Source organism: Metopolophium dirhodum, chromosome 4 (assembly GCF_019925205.1).
Source record: "Metopolophium dirhodum isolate CAU chromosome 4, ASM1992520v1, whole genome shotgun sequence".
Taxonomy (NCBI): domain Eukaryota; kingdom Metazoa; phylum Arthropoda; class Insecta; order Hemiptera; family Aphididae; genus Metopolophium; species Metopolophium dirhodum.
In genome coordinates, this window is record NC_083563.1 from 26,836,549 (window position 1) to 26,862,371 (window position 25,823).

At 30.4% G+C, this 25,823-nt stretch overlaps 1 protein-coding gene across 1 annotated transcript in view; it reads right to left on the minus strand.

The window, feature by feature from the left end:
* LOC132942653 (uncharacterized) overlaps positions 1-12,266 on the minus strand; it is a 36,290-nt gene extending 24,024 nt beyond the window's left edge. The window contains exon 1 of the mRNA XM_061011220.1: positions 11,637-12,266. Coding sequence (XP_060867203.1) covers positions 11,637-11,688 — 52 coding nt within the window. The 5' untranslated portion in view covers positions 11,689-12,266. The remainder of the gene's footprint in view (positions 1-11,636) is intronic.
* Positions 12,267-25,823: the final 13,557 nt, after the last annotated feature.

Consider the following 25,823-nt stretch of genomic DNA (forward strand, 5'->3'; position numbering starts at 1 on the left):
ACACATTTTTATTCAATCTATTATTTGATTATCAGAATTTCAATATCATTTAATTTGTAATACTCTCATGTCTCGCCTATATTATTGTAAGTATCAGAAACGGATTAGTAGTTGTGAGAATCTTGACTTAAAAATGTGTTACATGTTGTACATTATAATACTTACATTATCTTTAAGTCTGAGTAGCACTCGAATTGTATCTTAATAAAAAGTAAGATTATATCAATATACGAGCTAATAATATAGTTATAAATGTTTTCGGTTTTGTACATGGCAACACGTGTTTTTGACAGCTATATATTGTATTAGATATAGAAATATTTACAAATGTATTATTGTCTAGCAATTTCTAAAAAAAACATTTCCAGTTTTTCTTTTAAGCGAGGATTTACCCATTAAGATATCTCCTGAGATAATAAATATATAATAAATTTGTTTTTTTTATTAGACACACTGAGACAAGGACTACATTGTTTTTAAATTTAATTACAAATTTTTTGGTAAAAAGTCAAACAATTTATTTTTTCATTTTTTTATTTTTGAAACAATTGAAGATAGCCATTTTATCGAATTTATTTTTCTAAAAATCTTTCAACATTTTATTTTCAAGATTTTTTTTAGTTTACAGGTAAAACTGCAAAAATCTGTTTTTGGCCGGGTGGCGATTCCCCTCTACGGCTAATGGATTCATCCTCACGGGACATCCTGCATATTTTATGTACATAATGAATTTATTTAATATTTCTAATTTCACTTTTATAAAAGATGAATTTTATGAAAATACGTAGGTAATAAGTGGCACTTGGCATTTTTTCAATATTATTTGACTGCAATCTGTTTTTAAACACTTGGATCTAAATCAGATCATACAGTAAGAAGAGAATGAGTTTTGTATCAGTATTCAGTATAATTTATACTTAATAGTGACGAAACGTTGAATGAAATTATACATTATTGGCACATGACACATGTACACATGTACTATACAAATATAATCTTGTTTTATTTCACATTTTAACGTGCACATACATAGAATGCCATACCCCCACTTTTTAAGAGGTTTGATATAGGCAGTTTTAATGACATTTCGAGGAAAAATAAATATCTTAAATATTAGTCTTGGTCCCATATTCCCAAGTGTAGAAAAACAACCATTTAAGCTACAACCACAAGAAACAAAATTTATACACGATAAAGAAGACAATAATATTTGCTGATTTTTTGATTTTGAAAAACATAAAAATATCGGATTTTAAATCATTTATATCTTTTTTTTTTTATTAATGACACCAAAAAAATTAAAACGCTAGTAGTTTACTAGAAGTAGTTATTATTTTTTTTTAATCACGAATAAGTACATTTAGTTTCTTATGATTAAGTAACTATAGTTCTTATTTACACGAAACCATTCTCTGCGCATACGAATTTATAGGTCCTCTTAAGACATAAATTTGTTAGTTATTTTTTTTAAGGTTACACCTTATACGTGTATACGTTATATATTATACTTTAGAGTATAGAGTATAGTTGCCTAATAAATTATGATGTAATGAAGACTATCGGTTTAACACTTGTTCGCACAATAGTTATTATACTCTTCTTGGAACTATACTACCAATAAAAATAATTTACAAAAATTAGTAAATATTCTTGATCGTTTCTTCACTTAAATAGAATACACAAAATATGTTATATTAATTATATAATACGCAGCATTTTAATTTTTGTAATACAATTCTATATCGAGTTAAAGCATAAAAATGTTGAAGGCCATAGGTCAATAATACACCTCTAATACTTATATACATTCTGGCACCCAGTCTAGGGTCAGTTTAGTTGATATTTCTATGTTCTATCGTATGTTTCGTTTCACAGATACATCAATCAATGTCTTTAGTAGAGTTGTTTCAATTGTTGTCGTCAAGACATTTCACAACATTAGTTACATTTTAAAAGTACTTCATTATTTCTTTTACAATTATTAGTATAATAGTATTAGTCGCATTATGTATATTGAAGATTTTTACAAAAATGTACAAACAATTTCAAACAGTTTATACATAGTAAATACATTTAGTGGAATATTAATTGAAAATCAAAAGTCTGAATTCCTATTTTAAACTTTGATTTTCACATCTTAATGAAAACAATCTTAGATTCAGCACTGACTATTTTCACTATTTTTTTTTAATCTTCAGAACGTAAATTTCTAATTAGATAAACTTCGTCAACCCTATTATTTATATTTTTGTTTTGTAAAATTAAAACTTTAATATGAGCCTATACTTACGTATAGTATTATTATTACAAATATAATACGAGTATTTACAAGACAATTTGAATGTTACACATAACGGGTTTTAGTTGCATTTTAAAACGAAATAATATGTTTATAATATAATACAGATATTAAAATAATAATCTTAAAAATTAGAATTATAACAATCCATAATATCTTTCACATAATATTATTTTGAATATGTACTACCTACGTAACTGTAAAATCACTCCAAGGAGGTTTATTAAAACTGCAGTGACAATGATTACTAATTGAAATAAATTCATGACGATCCCAGTCACTTATTAATTATATCAACAATAACATGACGTACGCATTGAAACCACTCGGCCGTCATAAGCCAAACGCTAAACATATTTCTCTTAAATATTAATTATAATAATGAAAACTTGAATATTATACCTATTACTTATATTCATATTATATTTTGTTAAACATGTAAATGAAAATTTTGCAGATATAAAATAAATAATAGCATATATTCTATATAAAAATATTTTATTTAAAGAGGTATAGGAAACGTTAAATTTGTATTGTTTATAAAATATATTCGTTAGCTTTGAAGACTAAAGATTAAGAACCTCCTCGGAGTCTTCTGTTGGGGTAAGATTAAAAAAAATATTAGAATTTTCGGTATACAACTATTAGGTATGTGAGACAATCATGATGATGAAGGTATATTATGTTCTAATCAGAAAGACTGAAAGACGTTTTTAATTTAAGACGACTCAAATACAAATCACATTATATAATGTTTAATTTAACTTATTTTACAGTGTAGTTTGCATAATTTACTAATAACGTGTTAGTTACTTATCAAATAAAAAAATCAAATGAAAACATTGTTGACTTTGAAATAGAAGAAAATTCGTAGATTTTAAATTTCTGAACAAAAAGTTCTATCAGAAAAAAATATGAACACACACATACCTGACATACAGCTATGACCTTCAATTTATTGCATGCTTATTCACTTCTTCAATTTAATTTTTGTTATATTATAACTGTGTTTATAAACATAACTTTTTCGATTTAATTAATTTTACTGAACATAATATAAGAAAATATTCAAAAATTCAGCTAACGCATAACAGTGCAAATCAAATATTAATACAAGCAACAACTATAAGATATTTATTAACTCATTGAAATGCATAGAAATATATCCATTGATACTCAAGACTTAAGTGTCCACATCTTTATTTAAAATTTTAAATACGATCTAATCCGAAATTACATGATTTTAAATCAATAATGTACACATAGTACATACTAAACATTAATAATATATACGTTAAAACGATTGATGAACGGATTTCAAGTAGTACATGTCTACATGGCGTTATACAATTTTTTTGATTTATATTATCCACGATACTAATTTTAAATTAATTATAATATGTTAATCAAATTGAAAAATAAGTATATAGGAATTTTATTTTCATCTGAGGATCACCCGAAACTGTCGCCATTAATAGTAACAATATGCTAACAATGCTATATGCTAAACGCATCTGATTACCTACTCGCCACTTTTTGTTCGTCGATCGCGTACATTTTTATCATCGAGACTTTTAAATTTAATAATATTATTATTTATGTTTACATAATGCTTGTTTATTTGATAAAACTTGATAGTTTTAAATTTATTACAACGTAATATGGTTAAATAATTTCAATACAATCCCCATAAATTAGTTTTAATACAGAAGCTTTATTTTTATGACCACTTTCCATTTATAACCCATTTAATATTTATACTATTATATACTAAATAACGTATATTTGTATAAAAAAATATTCGTAACTTTTCATGTGAGGGTTTTGGTATACTTATGTATATATTTTGTTTAAATAACTGACCTTCATTACAGTCCATGCAATTAACTTCATGGACTTATATTAAATAATAAATATTAATACTAAATAATTCTAACCATATACGAGTATTCGTTTATATAATATATATAGGTACGTATATAATAGGTATGCATTATACATTCTCAGACTCTGAGTAAGATATTTTTTGTTTCACGATAATGTGTTTGATATTTAATTTCTGTTGAGTTTTTATGCCAGTAAATGTTTTCTAAAATCAATTGTTCTGTATGCAAATAGCTATTAAGACTTTTAATGTTTATATAGGTACCTAATATTAAAGGTAAGTATGTACGAATAACAAAATTACCATTTTAATTTATTTCTGGTAAATAAATCGCAAGTAAAAATATCAAAATCTGGTCCAAGCGCTTATAGACAATATTTTTAGAATTGAATATAAAAATACACTTTTAGCACTTTCTAGCATAGCATAACCGTTCTTCAAAATATACTTGGCCACCTGGGTTAGGTATTTTTAAATAATGGTCTTGGATTAATTTTATGCTCGTTTACCGAAAGTCGCGATTATTACTAATAAATTACGTTTATATCACAATCTCAGATTTAAGATACTATATTACGCAATGATGTGTAATGTGTATTTAACAGTCGTAAAAAAGACCAATCAAATTATGATGAGCTAAGCGAATAGCGATCATAATATAATATAATTAGTTATATTATTAATTGTGTGTGCAGGGGAGATAATGGTAGTTGATTTAATACGTAAAAATCATTTCCCCGGTTTTAAGAACACGATAACAATACTGTTTATAATAATTGACACGCGGAAGCTATAAAATATATTTAACTATGCCGTTAGTGAATTAATCTGTGAGCGCGTGAACAATGAGGGAAAGAGAAGAGATCAGTGACCGACAGTGATGTTATGTGACAAAATCATATAAGGTTACATTACGTAAAAAAAAATAATACCTGGCATTTTTTTTTTATTATAAAAACCCAAACTTTGCATATATTGTTACAAATAAATAAACATTTTAAGTTTATTGCTCAGTAAGTTATATAATATATAATTATACTGAGTGATCGTTTTTTTTTTTAAAAAAAAAGCACTTATGATCTCAAAAAGTAATAACGTATTTAAAAATAAAAATTTACAAAATGTCATAGAACCAATATTTTAAAAGAAAAAAATATCATGTATTTTTTATCAATTATAATTTTCTAATTTTTATTAGGTACTTTTTGAATGCCAACATACATTTTTTTAAATGTTGGCATAATGAGAATAACCATTAAAAAAAATTAGTCTATACTCTATAGGTACTTATAAACTATTAAGTATGACATACAATTATATAAAAATATATTATAGTTTCGAGATTTGATTATTGTTGACATTACGTTTTACTCTGATGATAATATTGTGGAAAGATGATATGTTTTCTGAAATAAAGTATATTAAATAAGAAAATATAATTTATTTGACAAAAACACGTTGTCACGAATAGGTGTGAGGCGTAGATAACACATAGGTATTATGCCTGTTGTATGAATACGGTGGGAATCACAATTTATAAACGTACACTGAACAACCTATAGAATATATTATTGTTTTTTTTTTTTTCAAGGGGACCAAAAAATAATGCCGAGAATATAACCGTGGAAATGAATATCAATTACGATGATAAATTATCTGAATTTTCCTGTCAACTTGTTTCAAGTCATTGCGTAGGCAGTCGTGTTGCTTAACTGATAAGACCAGTTGGTTATTATACCTTGTATTGATTTAGACGATTTAGTATTTATTTTTATTCTACACGTGCCACGAACAACTTGTCGTTCTTAAGATCGACATAATATAATATAATATCCATAACGCGCGTAACACTAACACGATAAAGTAAAACAAATAAAAACTAACGTTTCATAACCTAACCCCCCTCCCCCATTTAATAAATTATGTAGTACACGAATAAAATAAATGGTGTAGAACAACGTGGATCAATTTGTCAAATAAAACACATCATTGCAGTCACTTATCAGCCCCACGCGTGATCCTAAAAACAAAATTATTTTTATTCGGTGTATTTTTATAGAGACTATTATACCTATACAGGAAATGAAGCTGTTTCCAGAATAATAATATGGTATTATATTATGGTAGGTACGCTTTAACCATCAATAAAAGTTTTGTCAAAATACGTGGTAGAATAGCATTTTGGTTGGATATAAAACGACTGATATTTAATATGTAAGGTACTTAGTAGATTTTAGTTTTTCTATTCGATCGTGAACACACCAAGGCATCAAAAATTGAAGTTTTAATAACACGTTTTTTTAAGAGAAGTAAAAATAATATAAGTACCCATGCCACCTGTTAGGTTATTTTATTATTAAAAACCTATTAAAAAATTATTGTTAGTACTTTTCTTACTATAATTTTATATAAGTATAATCTAATTATATAAATACAATTTTTAATTAATGTTTATGTATTTTACAGTCATCAATAATAATAAAAACTCGTTATAAGTTTATGTAGGTAGAAATAATTTATAATATAATATCGCTTGATAATGTTGTGGGATATGTTGTGTAGCAATGAACATGTCATAATCACAATTTACAATTTAAAACATATTTATATTGTGTGGAAATTAATAAATAATAAGCAATGAGGCCTGTTCAACATTTAAATTTCCAACGAAATATAAAAATAATATTAATTTTTACAATTATAACGATGTAATAAATTGTAAATTTAAACTAATGGTTATTTTTCTACAATATTTTTTTTATGCTTTCTAAATTAATTACGATTATTTTTAATGAAACGATTACTTTAACTAACTATATAAATATTTATAATCAATATAAGACAGTTATAAAGTGAAAACGTTTTTGAAATGGTTTTTTCTTAATTATTGTGAATAAATCTAAGCATGTGACATAATCGTTATCCTTTTATGAGTAGGTTAGGTATGTTTTGAAAATGTATAATAATATTATAAGTATACAGCACTTATCCTTAATCAACATTTTTAATATTACAAACCTAAACACTTATTCATGACAGTAAATAGGTAACAATTCTGGCTTATAATTTGTTTTGTTTTTCAACTTTAGTTTCTTAATTGTCAATACAGAGTTACCTGCCTACCTATTTCCTTTTTGCACGTAATACCACAAAAATCGAATGTTAGTTTGAATGTAATAACTATTATTTATGCATATAATATTATCATTGACATTATATTATAGACTATATAAGATACTGGTGAAAACTACAAAACTATATTCATGAACATTTACATAAATTATTATTATGAACCGTTTGCATCTTTTAACATTTAAATTTTAGACAGTTTATTGTAATGTTAAAAGACTATGAATCATTGAGAACACATCTAACCTATAACGGCGTGTTTCTATGTCGATAACACGCCAGCTGTATACGGTAATACGTGGTATGTACCTGTAATACCTATATTATATATTTATATACCAGTATATATTGAACGCAAACCAATATAATTACCTTATGATATTATTCCATGGTCCAATTAACGGTAAACCATTTTTTTTTTTCATTACCTATTCATTATGATTCCCACACTGTCCACACGCTTCAAACGAATACCCGATGATTAGAACGCCAATTAAACAAAATATTGTGCATTATACACATAATATAAGTATACTTACACCCGTATAACGAGCTGATTTATATTTATAAAAAAACATACCTACTTTCTGTAACACAATTATAAATTTAAATGATCGTGATGTTCATAGCCGTATAGGATCTTATTATATATTACAATGTGTGTATAAATTGTGTAATAATTAAATATCATATTACATACTTATCATAATTTCCAATCGTATATAGTTTCTCATAACCATCATGTCTATTCAAAAATGATATACCTATATAATATAATGTGTACACAATCGTAAAACATTAATCAACACTGACCGGAAATTAACCACAATACATCAACAAAGTTTTAAAATCGAAAAAAAAATTGTTTTATTCAAATGGCTTCTTTGACCTTTAACCTAACGATAGAATTATCGGCAATGTGAACCCCTGCACTTGCATACAATGAAATCGATCTAACAGAGTACCGCGGCAATCCCTTATTCTTTCTTGTCCCTGAATGTTGCATAGAATAAAACATTATCCAACGAGCCTTATTTAAATGCTTACTTCAATAAAAACTCATCGTGTCGATAACGTTCATATGAACTTTTATTTACGTTTTCTTTTTCAAGTAAATAATGATAAAATATTTAAGTTTGTTGGATAAATCGTTTTTATTCGGGATTTGTTAAAACATTTGAAACATAGTTGCAAATAAATCACGTAAAGCCGTATATAGGTACCTATACTATGGAATTTATTACAAAATTCATAATATTTACTGAAAATTCTTTGAACATGAAATATATTCTTCTTCGTTTCTTGAAACTATTTGTGCATATGACCTTTATTATAATTATCGAAATTGTTAGTGCTCAAAGGAATTTCGCTGAGGTACATTTTTAGTATAAGCAAGAAAAAAACATTTAACGTTATGGCTTATACTTAATGTTATTATAGTAATACTACTGTTGTATTAGCACATGTATAATACATAAATCAAACAATTTGTTACTTACAAAAGCATAAAATGAGCCAATTTTAGTTTGTCAAAAATGTTAGTATATGTTAATAAGCATTTTTATTGTTATTATAGCGTTTTACTTAATAGACGGTAGTGTTAATTCATGTTATGCCAAATTTTAGGTCTGTAAAAAAAAGTTAGTTTTAATTGAAACGCAAGAAAGGCGTTTTTAAATTCCATTAACAAATTAGTTTGGTATAACAAAAAAACCCTTAGATTAATATTCGTATGAATGAAACTATTTAATTTTAATATAATTTTGATAACTACCTATATCGTGTATAATTTAAATTCATAAGTGTTTTTTAACGTTAAGATTTGACTACAAATAGTTACGCAGTGGTAAATTAAATAAATGTAGAAAAAATACATTTAAATGACAAGGGAAAGAGTGCATAGGTACGAAATACGCATCGAAAGAATAACCTAATATCACGGCCACTGTAACCGCTAACCATATATTATTATAATGTATACACTATACACAATATTACGAACTGCATTTTATTCCGAAAAACACGCGATTTTCGCTTTGTACTACGAATTTATGACGTAGGTAGATATACAATATGATACATCATAATATACGGAATATAATAATAATAATAATAATATAATATTCGTTGTCCGCGATCCCGGTGGTTAGCAAATATGATATAATAATACACGCGATGGTTATTATACCTACCTACTATATATTACAATTTACAATGTGTACCTATTATAATCTGTAATCGTTATAATAGCCTATAGAGACGAAATCGACTGTATATACCGATACACAGTCGGTTAACCGCTTTTTCTTTGCTGCATAGGTAAAATATAATATAACGGTCCTCCGCGGTTTATGGTCCGGCGATCAGTCGCATTGCAAATGACACAGTCTGCATTTATGCCAAAGCGCACGCGACCGATATACATTTGTATTGTGGTACATAATTTATAATAATATATCTATCTACGGCTACCGTACTACACCACATTATACCCATAATAGTAGGTACCTACCTAAACCTATACGGACTTCCTGAAAATATAAATTTGTTGCATCATTAAAAACGTATTTATCTCGCACAGCCGTCGACGTGCGTATAATAACAACAATAGGTGTACCAACTAAATTTGTTATGACAATAAAAATATTATGCATAACTTATAGCTATAATATATAAGCTGAAATGCGCGGGGCTAAGTCGATCTATAAAAAACAATAAAACGCCGCGTGCTTTTCCTCCATAATTCCATGAAATATAATTTCGACCGCTGTTGTAGAGGATGAGGTGGCTTATAGAGTCGGCACTGCGTGGAGGTACCGCACACATAATATGTAATCGGAATATGTCTGAGCATAGATAGAGGGTGGCCATTTCTCCCTGTTTGGCATTTTATTGGAGATGAAGGTGGTTATAACCAAAAATATGTTAAAAAGGATTTATTCGACCATCTGGTCAAAATGACCAGATAAAATAATCCCCCCCCCCCCAACCTCTCGTTGTACACCCTCTTCGGAACGTAACTCCACATGTCCCGGGTGTCTTTTTTATGATAATATACGTATCGTCGGACCTACGTGGTGGTTTTATAAACAAAAATAATCTCATCAAAACGTTCTGGATGATATCGCTCACCTCGAAAATAAATTAAACGTATACAGTTTGTGAACGCAACGTTACGCAACCCAGAGAGACCAAATTATACTCAGACATGCAATCATAACAAGCCGGCAGCGGTATATAATATAGACCGATTTCCTGGATAGGCATTTGGCAAAACGTTATACGCATAATGCATTATATATGGTCTTAATCGGAAAAAAATGGGAATCCGACCGCGGGTATGTGACACTATGTAATATGTAAAAACGGTCAAACCACTGTAATATTATGTATACACTTATACGCGGCTATTATTATATATTATGTTTACGTATGATATGGCCACTGTATAATATTATAGACTATTATAGTAAATATGCATGGATTTTATTATGCAGTATACCTACCTACCGATGTATAATGACGGGTTTTGACTTTTAAAGGCACTTACTCCTGGCACGCGTTTTATAGACACACGCATAAATGTTTAAATAAATACTTGGGTTTCGATTATTAAATACATTATTCAATATGCCGCGGAATTGTAAATACTGTATGCAGATGACAATGTTAATAATAATATCTATATAGGCACCTACATAGGCGGGTACTGTTTATTGAGCTACAACTATTTAATTTTTTTAGTAAATAATACGAAAATGAAATTCACTTAAGCGGCAGCTATTTGCGTTGGAATTGTCACAATATTATAGCGAATGCATAGCGGATATAATATATTACGGTATAAAATCTACAATATAATACGTAATATTCTGCTTTTGAAATCATAAATCATCAATCATATATTATAATATTTTACGATGTTTTAGATCTGTGGTTGAGCGCATGTACCCTGGCCGCCAATCACGTTCTTATAATGCGTGGGTGTCCCGATATCCGACGACCCGGGTCACGTACATCACCTACCCTCCAGCCGAAAAATAAAAAAAACAAACCCAAACCGAGTAAAAAAGAAATATCGTGAATTCGCAACAGACGCATGAACAAATGATACGATATACTTATAACAAGTCACAGGGACGATCGGGGTAAGCCGTCACAGGGACGAATCGCCGTACCAGATGGTACCCAGAAGTCTGCGTACCGGGGGGCGTGAGGTGGTACCTATAGCCACTCGCAACATTACAAAATATATCGTAGGTAGTCGGTACAGACTGGTAACTGCCGCAATAACACGATGTTAAGGTGCAGGACGCCACTTACCCAGGGTGATGGGTAGCTCCCGCCATCTAGTCTTTTTGCCCTTCTTGCCCATTACCACCGGCGACGGTTACGGCACGCGTGGATGACCGGCACAGTATCTCTCCTCTGCCCGCGGTCGGTTGATCGCTCCCTGGCAAGTGGCGTGTCCTCGAACCGAGTTTCCCAGCACACACACTAAACTGCAGGTACCTCCTGAAGTATTACACGTATAGTATTATCGTGTTCTTCGTTACTCGAGTGTAGCTCGGTATGATATCCGGTCGGGCGTAGCCGTTGGTCGGCAGCAGCCACAGCACGCTACGCTCGCAGTGAGACGTAATAATTGTTGTGGTTGTGAGTGCTGTTGTTGTTGTTGTTATTATTTATATTATACGTTTGTTCGGTGGCGGACGGGACGGGCGGCGCGACGCACACGGACGGAACCACGGTAGAGACGACGCACAGCTGTATCGGTGACGGTAGCGGTCGCGGCGGCGGCGACGTCGGCGGCGGCGGTGATGCGCGAGCGAGTGAGAGAGGCAGAGACGGTGTGCGCGCGCGATGACCGGTGCGACTGGCAATCGAGCGGCTCCGAACGGAGAATCGGACGCGATTATCAACGGGAGGAACGCCACTGCTGCCACTGCCGCCGCAGTCGCTGCCATCGTCGTCGACGCCGCCACCGCCGTCGCCGCCGGTCTCGGTAGACGACATAGGCGCGGCGGAGGGGGTGCTCCGGCGGGGGCGGGCGACACGCCGCACAGCGCAAACTCGTTGCGTGCGGGTCGTCGTCGCGGACAGCCCCGCCGAATAATGGTTTTTGTTTCCTTCTTTCGGAGGCGACCCGCCGCCGAAACGATCTACGCGCGCGACTAAAGTATATTCCTCGTTTCACCACCATGGCACTACGCCACCACCACCTCCCCAACTCACGCAAAAACCGTCATCCCCAACCGGCTCCACCACACGACGATTAACGTTTTATGTACAAGAATTTAATTTGACTCGCGTGTTGTTATTGCTGTTGTTGTTGTCGTTGTTGGTGCTGTTGTTGTTGTCGGGGCTTGGTGTATATACATATTATTAGCCCCACTGCCCCTGCGCGTGACGGATATCACTAAAGCTTTCTGGTTTTTCCGTGGGTTGGATACCCCTTATGGCTTATACAGACCGAAGACATTTTCCAGACAACACTCAGGTCACAATCGCTCTGTATGGGATTATATAGGTTAGGTTAGGTGTTACGAATCCCCTTTTGACTTAGTACCTATAAAAAAACCACGTTGTACAGAATGATTCACCAAGCATGCTCACCACCATTTTTTCTTTTGATAATTCTAAATTTTTAATATTTATTTAATAATATTTTTATTATTCTTGATATTTTTTGTATTATTTTAACAGTGTCCTGTGGAGATACAAATTTATGTTTTCATATGAGAATCACCTATTTTTAATTAAAATGAATTAGTGGATAATTGTATTGAAAATGTTAATGTACCTAGTTCAAAATTCGGACGAGTATTTACTAATTGGACCATTTTTATAAATTACAATTATAAATAGATTTATATTAATTATTAATATTTACAATTTTCAAATTATCATAGCCCCTATCTCTTCTAAACCTATTATCATGGACATTATATAATCCTTAGTATACAAAGTTAAACAACTCAAAACGACTAATTTGAATTTTGATTTTGAAACGACCTAATTTTCAGGAAAATTATTCGTAAATAATTTACAATAGAAAAGTGAGGTGTTCATTTGAAAAAAAGAAGTTTGTTTATCACAGAATGATCGTTTCAATAGTAAAAAAATCTCAAGAGTTTGAAAACATCTTCAAGTATATATTTAAAAATTCCACAAATCACATTTTAAACACTGCATTATTGAAAAAAAACAGAGGGTCATGTTTGGTTAATCCCTGTATATTATGTATTTATGTTGATGAATATTATTGTATTATAGTGAGTGGTAAACGGTGGTAATATTAATAGGAAAAACATTATACCCGAATCGGGTCATAAGGGGATGGGTGGATTATTGAATATTTGCTAATAATATGATACGTCATTATCATGTCATCATTGCTTGCAATGTATAATTTTAATTTTCAATAATGTAACTAGTGATAATTGGGGTTGAAATTCTATATATTCAATTACTATATTATCACAAATTTTCCCGAATCGGTTATTCAATTACTATAAGTCGGTGCCTGTAGGTGGGATGGGTGGCCGATAGTCTATGTTTTTTCTACCACGTCTTATTATCGTACACCGGTACTTTAAACCACCTCTAAGTTTGTACTACAACATGTAAAATACAAATAAAATACGTGTACATATTGTTCATGTCGATATATTTTACTTTATGTGGATATATTGCTGGCGATTTGCCTTGATGGGGGGAAGGGTGAAAGGGTGAGAGAGTATGGAAAATGCAAAGAAAATTTACCTCGACTCAACGTCGTGTTCCAGTGTTTCTTGTTATTAATATTAGGTATAAATTAACACAGGCGATCATGAATAATGATTATTATTATTATAATATTGTACATCGTGAAAAGGTGTCAAACACGTAAATTTGATTCATTTGGAGTAAATAGTATTTTTTTATTTGGTAAATTACATTCCTAACCACGGGGTCGATACAATATAAATCCCCAAATGGCCAAATATGTGATACGATATGAGATTATTTGTTGAATGATACAACTTATCGTCGGAGAACCTCTCTAGTGTTGTACAGTTTATTAATTTATTAGTTCCTAAATTTGAGTAATGCGATAATAATATTTTCTTCAATAACGACATCTATTTTAATGTTCCATAATACTTAAATTGTTATAATGATATCAGTGACGTACTGACGTCACAATACCGGGTGATCAATGTTCAAAACTTTTTCAAGAATTTATATTTTACTATTATTTATTGTTAATGTTTTTAAATTTTTAGATTCTGTGCGGAGCGAAGGATCTAGTGGTTTTACAATGGTTTTTATTTTTTTTATCTTGTATACAAAATTTCTACCAGTAGGAGTGCTTCAATTTCATCATATAGTATCTCATCGTTTAGCAAATTGGATCAATATGGTACTTTAGAGATGTCATTTTTCGATTTTCTCAATAATTATTTAATGCCACGGGAAAAACCACTGACAAATTACAAAAAACCGCTAAAAATGGGATTTTAATTTCCAACGCTTTGTTTAGCACCATAGAAACGAATAAAAATTAAAATAACGATTTTAGTCGTTTTATTGTAATTTATAATATTAATTCAACTTACAGGCTATAATAAAATATAATAACAATATAAAATATCCAAACTGACAAACCGTCTCCGCTCCGAATCGTTTTTCGTATAAATTGATATGATATCATTGAATTCAAAATTAATACAATCCATTATACAGTAACCCACTTGTAACCTACTGTACAGCAGAGCGACATCCACTTACCGGCTTCTTTTTTAACTTTTTAATGACAATATGCATTTTTGATTCTTCATTCCAAAGCAAAATATTTTTTAGTGTACTTCGGTACATACAAATTTAAGGATTGAATCAATGAATTTTGGACTAGTTAATAAGTTATTAGTTTTAAAGTTTAGACGAGCTAAGTGGAGTGGTACAACTGTGCAGGGGAACTTGGGAGTTGGGACTCGGGTACTCCGCAAAATGTTCGTGCACTATTCCGTTTGTATAAACTGTAAAAACTTATAAGTTAAGACTAATAAACTACTTGTCATAAATTTAATTTTTATAGATCAAAATTCTCCAAATAATATTCTGCTTAGGATATGAAATTAAAAATGTAATTATTATGTTGTTATTCAAAAGAGTAAAAATTTGCAAAATTATAACGATAAAAAATAGTACATAAAACTTATAACATATGTTGTTTTCTGAAATTATGAGTGTCCTAAGTTAAACGGACCGCCTTGTATACGACTACAACTCTTATCTTAAAGATATCATTGTTCCGGTAGGTATTGAATTGAGAAATGTATTAACGTTTTCTTTTATAATATTTTAACTGTTAACTTAACGCATATTATGCATTTCTTCTAATATAATATTATTATATATAAATTATAATATGCTGTGAAAACTAAAAGCTCGTATATAATACATTGCGCAACATTTCAAAGGGTTTTTTTTACGCGTTTGCATCGGTATATAGGTACTTACATGTAGTTATTCACAAAATGTCAGTTTTCAAGGATATTTACCGCTTTTCCCGCACTAGGCGCTAGCGCAATATAATATAATATTATTGCACCACATGACGCGTCGCGTCGCCGTGAAATGCGTAGGAGCTGCTCCGCGTTCACTTTTGTTTCGCACATAATATAAAGAAAGATAAAATCACTATGTGAAACACTAATTTCATTTTTAGGTTTAAATTATTAAATTGTTAAAACGTTTTTTTTTGTTGAGCTTTCAACCCGGTTTTTTACTTTTTGTGCTAGAATAATATCGAATTTATTTTTTGTCCGCCCTTGTTATTGTCATCTATTATGACTTGACGACTATAGAATTCAGTGGCGTAGCCGGGGAGTGGTTTGGGTGTTACCCCCCCCCCCCCCCTAATACCCAAATAATAGATTCTTAAACTTCGATTAATTGGGGATACTTTGTTGGATAAATGTACTGTTTTTAATTAGACCTATCATATTCTTATAATTGTGTTATAATACGTAACACAATTTAATTCCACCTGCAGACCAGACCAGCGACCAGTGTCCTTCAACCACTAGCGACAACTGATACACACCATAATATTATATAACCATAGGTACCTCCAATATAAATTAAATGTTACAATTCGCAAACGGACAAACGGTACGGAAAACCCGTAGCCAAAAAAGTCGACATCGACCAGTAGTTCTAAAGAGTTTTCCGCCATCTTTATTTTAATATCCCCCATGTATTTCCATATTATCTGATCGTCAATTTATAAATGTTCACTTTGGAAGAGTGACATTTTTACGTTAAAATGGAACTATAAAAACACATATCCGACAAATTACACATAATATATATCATATTTTTATTTGTTTGTTTTCTTAAGTGATGCGACTGCTACAACTATGAAAGTGTTACTTTATACAAAAACTATTGGTTATGTGTCACCTTTTATTGGATTTTGCACGCCAAAAGTGACGCGTATGTCACTCGCATATATACCTATACTGTATAGTAAATAGTGATAAATAGTGTACAATAACACAATATGTAAAATTATCTCTTAGCATAAAGCTGATTTCCATTATAAATTATATGAAAAGTATTGTATCCAAATATTTTGTTGGCTGTAGTGCTATTCTGGAATATAATATATATCAGAAAAATATTTTACAATAGTTTTATATTATTAATAAGAAATAAATAATAATATACAATTGCCGTAAATGAATTACATATCAATTTTAATTTATTATACATACATACTAACTACAGCATAAAAATAATATATGTACATTGTACATTGTACGTTATGTACATTAGTAAACGTGAGAATAAAATAATATGCAATTAAATTCGAGAAAAAAATTCCTTTAAAATAATACAACAAAACATATGTTACAGGACACCTCTCAATAGTGGATATAATAACATTATAATGTTTTACTTTTAAATTCCACAACAGACTAATACACGTGCACGACTCAAGACTATGTGCATTGCAAACGTCTCATTTTAATGTAACGCGAATCTTAAATACTTAATCAGACATTGCAGGGAAGAGGTAAAGTTAAATCTGTATTGCTTTTTTTTTAACTTCGTTCAAATTAAATCATCTGGTGAACACTCAACAACAAAATCTATCTTATTACTTCGAGCGTTTTCAAGAGAAGAAGTGAATAAAAAAAAAATTTTGTTTTTACACTTGTACAATGAGGACTTTAAATGTCAAGTGTAGGGTTTCAAACGTTTCTTGAAATACTAAAAATATGTGATGAATAAAAATAAAAATGATAATAATTATTTTATATCTATTGTGTAGTATTATGATAATATATACTACAGCAATAGAAGTATAGACATTTTTAAAGTATGTTAATTGTATGAGATGGAGATGAATATTATAAAAACATTCAATGTATAAACATAATAAAATGTACAAAATAATATAAACATAACTACATATTATCCTCGTAAAGTCTTAACTCATACGCATATAACAAACAACATATTTGAATTCTAAAATAAAAATTATTGATGTTTTATATTTATTATTAATATTGCAACTATAGAAAACCATAATATAGTATAGTGTTATAATATAAGTTACCTATTATTTATTGTTATTAATATTCAGGATATGATGGTTACTAACAAAAGGAAAATGTTCAAATTAAAGTTTAATTAAAATAGTATTTATTTATTTTTAGTTCAGAATCATAGTCAATAGTAAAAAAATAATTGTAATAATTTCCGTGTCACCGACGTAGAGCATCCATCAATAACTAATAGGAATTTTACCGTTTTCCGTTCTTGACGTTCTTATACTATTTAATCAACAGCGGCAACATTACGATGATTTTATTATAATAAGACGACTTTAATGATTTAATTTTTATCGTTAGTAAAAATTACGAATGAAGTAGCCACGTCATCGTCGTAACAATGATCGTTGTGTGCCCAACTAAAACAGTTGCTGGTTTCGATCACTGTCGGGCCAACTGTGTAGGCCTATTGGTATAAGTACGCTCAGTCACGCAGTGCTTAAATAATTAAAATAGAATTCAATGTTTAAATTAATGGTCAAACTTTGTTTTAGATTATAATACATGATTTCTCCCATCAGCACGTGTAAGTTTATTTAAATATATTGTTTTTACATTGATAATACAATTGCGAAGATTTAAACAACCGAGAAATAAAAAGCTTTGTGAATGATTATGATCATATTATACCTACCACAAATTTATAGAGCTAAAGGGTTGGGGGCTTGGAGGGAACAAACTTTTTTTTCCAAAAATAATGGCTTTCTTTTGCCGCAAATTGTTAATTAGATAGATTTCTGAAAACGTTGATGCTAGGCATAATTGCCGATTAATACATTATGTCAATATGTCATATTATACTGTGCGCAAAGTTGTCTGTTGATCTACAAAACTTTCTGAAAAAAAACCCAAAGCATTATTATTTACTCGTGTTTACCTATAGGTAATTATTTTATGTATGAGGTAGTCACACTTGCGCCCGGGTAAGTTCGATAACATTTCGCGCTGTATTTCCGGTACCCGCGCTGATAAACTCAGGTCTATTGTTTATTATATTTATACGGTTTTTGCAAGAACTCCTTATGAATGACAATGTAAACGCCCCGTCTAAGTACAGCTCAGATAACACGATTTCATCATATTTTTTTTTATCACATTCGAGTAAAATTAAATCATACTATACATTTATACCTAGCTATTATAATAAGATCATTAGGTAGGTATTAGTAAGGTTATGCGATATTTTTTATATAAAATATAATGTTAGTATGTCCGTTGAAATCTATCCGAAACGGACTCCCAGTAAAACTGGAGTTATATATGGTCATGGTTAATGGAAAGGCTAAGCATTCGTTTACGATATTACAATGTTTTATTGTTCAATGCACAGATTATAACTTATTTTGGTCCAATGACGATCCATTTATACACAGATTTCACTGTACAGCTGATGTCCGTGGATAAACTGACTACTGAGACGTTATATACCTAATAATATTATTTCACAATAATAGTATGATACATAAACATAATAATATGTACAAACAACTAACAAATAATAAAATTAGTACAATAATGTTGTATATTATACTCAATACTTATTATAATAATATAATAATAATGCATTGAAACCGATATTGGATACCGATTTTAACAGTTAAAAACCGAAACTGAAAACAAAATCGAAAAAAAATCAATACCGGTAATCAAAACGTAAATTGAAATCGGAAAAAGTAAAAATTGATATTCAAAACCAAAATGAAAATAGAAAAAATAAATACCGATAACCGAAACAGGAAAAAATATTTTTGGTTTCAAGCCCTGATAATATAATATAGTTGTCATTTTTAAGTGTCACATCAAAATGCATTGTTCTTATATAAAGTTATGATTTAAGAATAAAACTTAGGTATCTATAAAATGTTTGCGCGTGATTTAGTCACTCATAGCAATACTTTACACACTACTTACTTTAATATACTACCTACACTCGAGTATTATACTTGGAATCGTACAACGACGTAAGATTGCACTACAATAATTATTGTCGTTACGACCGTAACGAAGTCGGAATTTAAACGTCTTCAAACACAGTGACTAGGCAGTAGGGAATCACTGACCAGTACCTACCTACATACTATAATTAAAAATAACTTGACACTCGCATACTTAAAACTTTAAAATGTTAGAAAACAAAATTACAATCCTTTGATGCGGGTTTAATGTCAGGGTTGGATAATTGTGTTTTTTTTTTTGTTTGTAAGCGTGTACTTGCGAATAATTATAGTTCCGGAGCCCGAATTCCATTATCTGTGTACATAATACATATATGCATAATATAATTGCGATGTTATTCAATTGTAACGAATCAAAATAGAAGAAAAACTATCCATTGCGATACCGCTGCTAACACTCCGAGCTCTCTATCATAATTCAAAGAGTTGCATTAGATAAATTTGTTTATCTACTATCTACTGTTGTATTACAATATAACTACTGTTATCTAAACCAGTAACCATAAAAAACGTTATCATTATACAACGTACCGACGTGCCATTAATGTGTGATATATTATATATATAAACAAAATAAAAAAATTAATTACCTACCATTAATTTACAACGATACAATAATACTATCACTATGACACTTTTATCAAAAACACCGATATTTTTTGTTGCCTCCGTCTTTGGAGAATATACAAGCTGTAAAGTATATATTTTTTTGGAAATCAGGGAAGGGGTGCTTAGGAGACCTTTCCCCTCAAATTGTTTATCAAAATCCCACCTAAAACTGAAAGAAAAAAATAATTGTGATATTTTACTTCATAAATATTTCAAAAATATCCTTAGAAAAGTACTACATATTATATAGGATACTATTTTTAGTAAAAGTTGTAAATAATAAATATTTTTACTAAAAAAAATTTCTTATTTTCCATGAATTCCTTGCGTGAACGGCAACCATCCGCTATTATTTCGAAAATAAATTATTTAAAAAACCCGTAGAGCTTACTAATGCTGCACTCTGCACAAAGGAAGGACATTTTTCAAATTTTGTGTAGGAACAAACATTTTCATTTTAACGTGGTATATATTATACATTTATACCTAACTTATCTTTTTTTATTCTTATACGAATTTATGCTGAATGTCTTACCTGATATGTCCCGTAGTCTGTAGTTGGTGTTAATACACTAATACTTTATAACTTATAAGTTATAAGTATATAACTCTGCTACAGAATAGTCTCTATATCGGTCGTCTCCTACGGGAATTTGAATAAACGCGACATCCCTTACTCAAGTGATAAATCATTTTTTCTGTGCAGTTAGTACCTATCTAAAGTCATAGGCTGTCGGTTTATCAATTGAACCGGCCGCGTATTTACGAAGTCTATCTGAGCTGGGGCACTAGTGCCCGGTAAGACGCCGTATAGGTAGTGCCTAACTAATTTTGGCACATTATTAAATATTCATTTAGCAAACATATTTTAGTATATCAATCAAACTAACAAAACGTATATCCACTTGATAATCATAACACATTTTTTTTTTAATGTTCTCTTTTTGAGTTCAAATTTCAATTATTTAATTTTTTTTAAGCAACTTTGACTTATCTATAAACTTTTTTCTATCTTAAAATGTACTTATTCAGAGCGAGTTAAAGTTTCAATTAATACATGTATATTTGCTTAGGTTATTAACCAAAATTATACTTTAATTCCAACGTAGAGATATTACCGTAAGTTTTATCATATAACTTTTTCACACTAGCTATCCTTAAGTGCCTATAAAACGATCTTATGACTCAATGATCGTGCCACATTTCACATTTTGTCATTTGTAATACCTTAACGCTGTTGGAAGTTCCGAACACAATTTTATTATTTTTATTTTTTGACGTAATATTAGTGAGTTTTGAAATTTTTATTTTATAATTTATAATGGCACAGTATATTATATCAGTTTTTAATGTACCTAATTGATGAAATTAATTTTATTGAAAATATTGAATTCTCTAGCTAAGAAAACTATTAAGTTTTTTTTAAAACAAATATTGATCCTGACAGTTATAATTCGTATAGTGCTAATTGTGACAATTTCGGTCGTAAATATTCTGAACACATGAAAACATATTGAATTGTACCTCGTAAAGAATAGGTCTGTCAACATTCTATTTAGAATAAATCTATGCAGAAACCAATGCAATAAGATTATATTATGCAACAACAATTGTACAGCTACTATTAATATTGTTATTCGAAAGATTAAGAAAAAGAATTACGAAATAATTGTATGAGGAAATGATTGAATACCTATGTCAATATAAGTAAATATTATATTATTATCAACTATACAATTAATCAAAAATAGTTTTAAAATACTATAAGGAAAAAATGTCTATATTTCAATAAAAACATTGTTTCAACATTTTACAATTACCTACCATTTATTAATTTAAATTTTTTAGATTCTAAAAACATTACCTAATTTAATAATAATAATTTTAAAAAAAACTTTTAAAGTAACATAAATATATTTAGTAGAAATCATTATGAGTAAATGTCAATGTGGTTGCATAATTGTGTTTTTAATTATATTTGAAAAACCTAATTTGTATTTAGTATTAATCTGTTTGTCTATTTTGTCTTGCAGCGAAGTGTAATGCTAATATTGTATTCTTCGAATCCAGAGTGGGGGTTCACTAGCTATTGTGTAGATGCTTTCGATTGGGCTGAATTTAATGGCGCCGATGGCTAGGCGTAAGCTGGTATTGTGTATTGGGTCTATTGTTATTAAAGATCCGTTTTTGGCTCAAAGGTAAATTTCTGCGCTGTATTCTAACTTTGACTGGATAAGTGCTTATGTAATTGAAGTAGTAGCTTGCTTTTGGATCCCCATGTTGTATGAGCTAGTATTTTTATGATGTTTGTTCTTAGAGATGTTTCTTTTTTAATGTTTTTTTAAATGTGGTATCCATGATAGTTTTTTGTCGAACGTAACGCCTAGAATTTTGATTGTGTCTTTGTTTGGTATCGTTACATCGTTTATTTTGAAAGTGGGTAGTTTTTGATTTCTTTTTTTGGTAAAACTGATGCTTTGCGATTTATTTGGTGAAAACTTGAAGCCGGTTTCTGAAGACTATTTTGTTAAATTATTTAAGGTTTCTTGAAGTAGATTTTGTATTGTGTTTGTTTGTTTGCTTCTGTAAAAAATATTTAAGTCGTCTGCGAAGAGAGTGTATTTGATGGGTTCAATTATGGTGTTAGATTTTTCTTGAAAAAATGTCTCGGAAGTTGTGTTGCCTAGTTTTACTTGGAATAGTCTAGTTTGTAAAAATTGTAGATATGGCATAGGAGGAGTTTTCCAATGGATGGGAGGTGGTGGAATGAGTATGGTGTTCCATCTGGGCTGGAGCTTATGCTCTTACTCTTGGATAAGGCGTGAAGTATTTCGTTGATTGTAATATCTTCGTTGAGTTGTATTTGTAGAGAATTATTTGGGTTAATTTTTGACTGGATCTGTGTATTTTCAGCATTGAGTTTTTTTTTCTAAATTCAATGGTATAGTTTAAATTGCTGCTGTTTTTTTTAAAGTATTCTCCTAGTTGTTTTGCTGCTTTTTGGTGGGAGACTATTGTTTCGTTGTTGAGTATGCTAACTTGGTTGTTTCGTTTTAATCCTTTTAATGATTTAATTTTATTCCATGTGGGTCTACTTTAAAATTTAGATTTGATGTAAAATCGTGCCAAGAGTTTGTTTTGCTATTTTTGATTAAGTATTTGGTATGGGCCCTGAGTTTTTTGAAATTAATAAAATCGTTGAGATTTTTAGTCTTTTTGTAATGGTTTAGTGCGATGTTTTTGAGTTTTATGTCGATTTTTATCTTTTTGCTCCACCATGGCACTTTTGGTTTATGATTATTTGTGCATTTGCCAATAGTTTTTTCGGCGGTGTTTAAAATTAAATTTGTGAAGAATTCGACTAGTTGTTCTGGTGTAGAATTGTTAATTATTGAGTTTTTGATTTGTATTTCTTTTTCTATTATGTCTGTGTAAAGTTGCCGGTTTGGGTGTTTTAAATTCCATCTTGTGTCTGGGAGGTTTTTTGGGTCGCATTTTCTTGGTATGGTTGAAATGAATATTGGTATGTGGTCGCTGCTGTAGATTTCGGAGTCAACTGTCCAAGATATTCGGTGGGCTAATGCTGTATTGGAAAATGATAAATCGATTGCTGAGAAGTTGCCATTGTGTGGATTTAGTCGTGTGTTGTCTCCTGTATTTAAAAAGTTTAGATTGTCGTCTTTTAGTATTTTTTCTATTATTCTTCCTCGTTTGTCTGTTTTTAATGAACCCCATATTTCGTTGTGGCTGTTAAAATCTCCAGTGATTATGTATGGTGTGGTTACTTGCTTAATTATTTATACATGATCATTATCGTTAAAATTTGTTTGATTTATCAGGTATATATTGCATACGGTAATTATTTCTTTTCCATGTATTGTTATTGCGATTGCTTCTGGATTGGTAATTAGGTCTATTTGTGTACTGTAGAGAGTGTTGGAGATGTAGATTGCTACACCGCCGCTGGAGCGAAGTGCGTTTGTTCGATTTTTGTGGTATCTAGTATACTTTGGGATATTTCTAAATGAATTGTCTTTAAAATTTGTTTCTTGTAAGCTTATTATTTTTGGTTTGTGTTTTTGAATAATTAGTTGAAGTTCGTTATATTTTTCATGGAATTCATTAAGATTCCATTGAATTAAATTAAAGTTTTGTGATATCATTAGTGTATGGAGTGGGTATTTATCTTGGTTGCAGGTGTTGCTATTGTAGACTGTCTAATTGGCTGTGATTATCGTAATTGAATGCGTCTAATTCGAATAGTGCATTTGATAATCGGGTTAGTCGGTTTTTAATGGCTTTGCTGTTGACAGCCGGGTACACTAGTTCGATTATTTTAATTAGGTGATTAGGTTCGATTTTATAGTTGTCGCATAGTTCTTGCTTATCGCTGCTGTTTGGAGCGTTTTCGATTATGGCTTTAAATTGAGTAAGTCCGATTTTAATATTGTGTGAGTTTTCAGTGAATATTTGTTTTGCTGGTTCTAATAGTGTGTTCAATTTGATGGTAGCTTGTGAGTTGGACCGCGTTACTTTGGCTTTTTTAATAGTAAGATCTTTTCGCGATTATGTTTTGTTCATTTTCGGTTTCCGTGTCTTCCTCGGTGTGACTGGATGCTGTTGGAGAGGAGGGTACGGTTCTTTTGTTTTCGTTGAATTTGATGGGATCGATTTCCATATTATCGGTGATGTTCGTTGCTGTTATTTTTGTTGCGTTCGCTATAGGATGATCGATTTGTATGTTGGATGTTTGAGGTGTTGTTGATGGGTTTTGTTGAGTTGTGAAGTAGGCGTCGATTATTTGGTCTGTGATATTCCGATTTGTGATAGTAGTGTCTGTGGATTCATTGCAGCTGGAGGAGGTGTGTCCGATTTTTTTGCATTTATAGCAAGTTGGTGAGTCTTCCGAGAAAAAAATTCTGTGGTTCGTTCCTTCATGGTTTATTAGTAGGGAGTTTGGGAGACTTATGGTGGCTTCTGTGGACACATACATTTGTCTTTGGAAGCTCAGGATGTGGGGGTAACCTTCTTTTTTATTCCGGCTCTGAGATGAATAATTTGACTGGTGGGGGTTATACCAATATTGTTGAGTTCGTTTTGAATTATTTCATTCAGAATTGTTGGGCATACGTTTGATATGATTATTCGTTTATCGGGGTTAAAGTATTTTCTTATTTTAATTGGTTTTTTGTTAATTGTTATCGGCGTCGGGTAATTAACGACGCGTTCTACAGTTTGGATATTATTATAGCTAGGGTTTTAAAATGTCATGAAATTTATTTCTTGAAATATTTCATTTTGATGAAAAATAAAAATAAAATGTTTATTATACCTAAAAG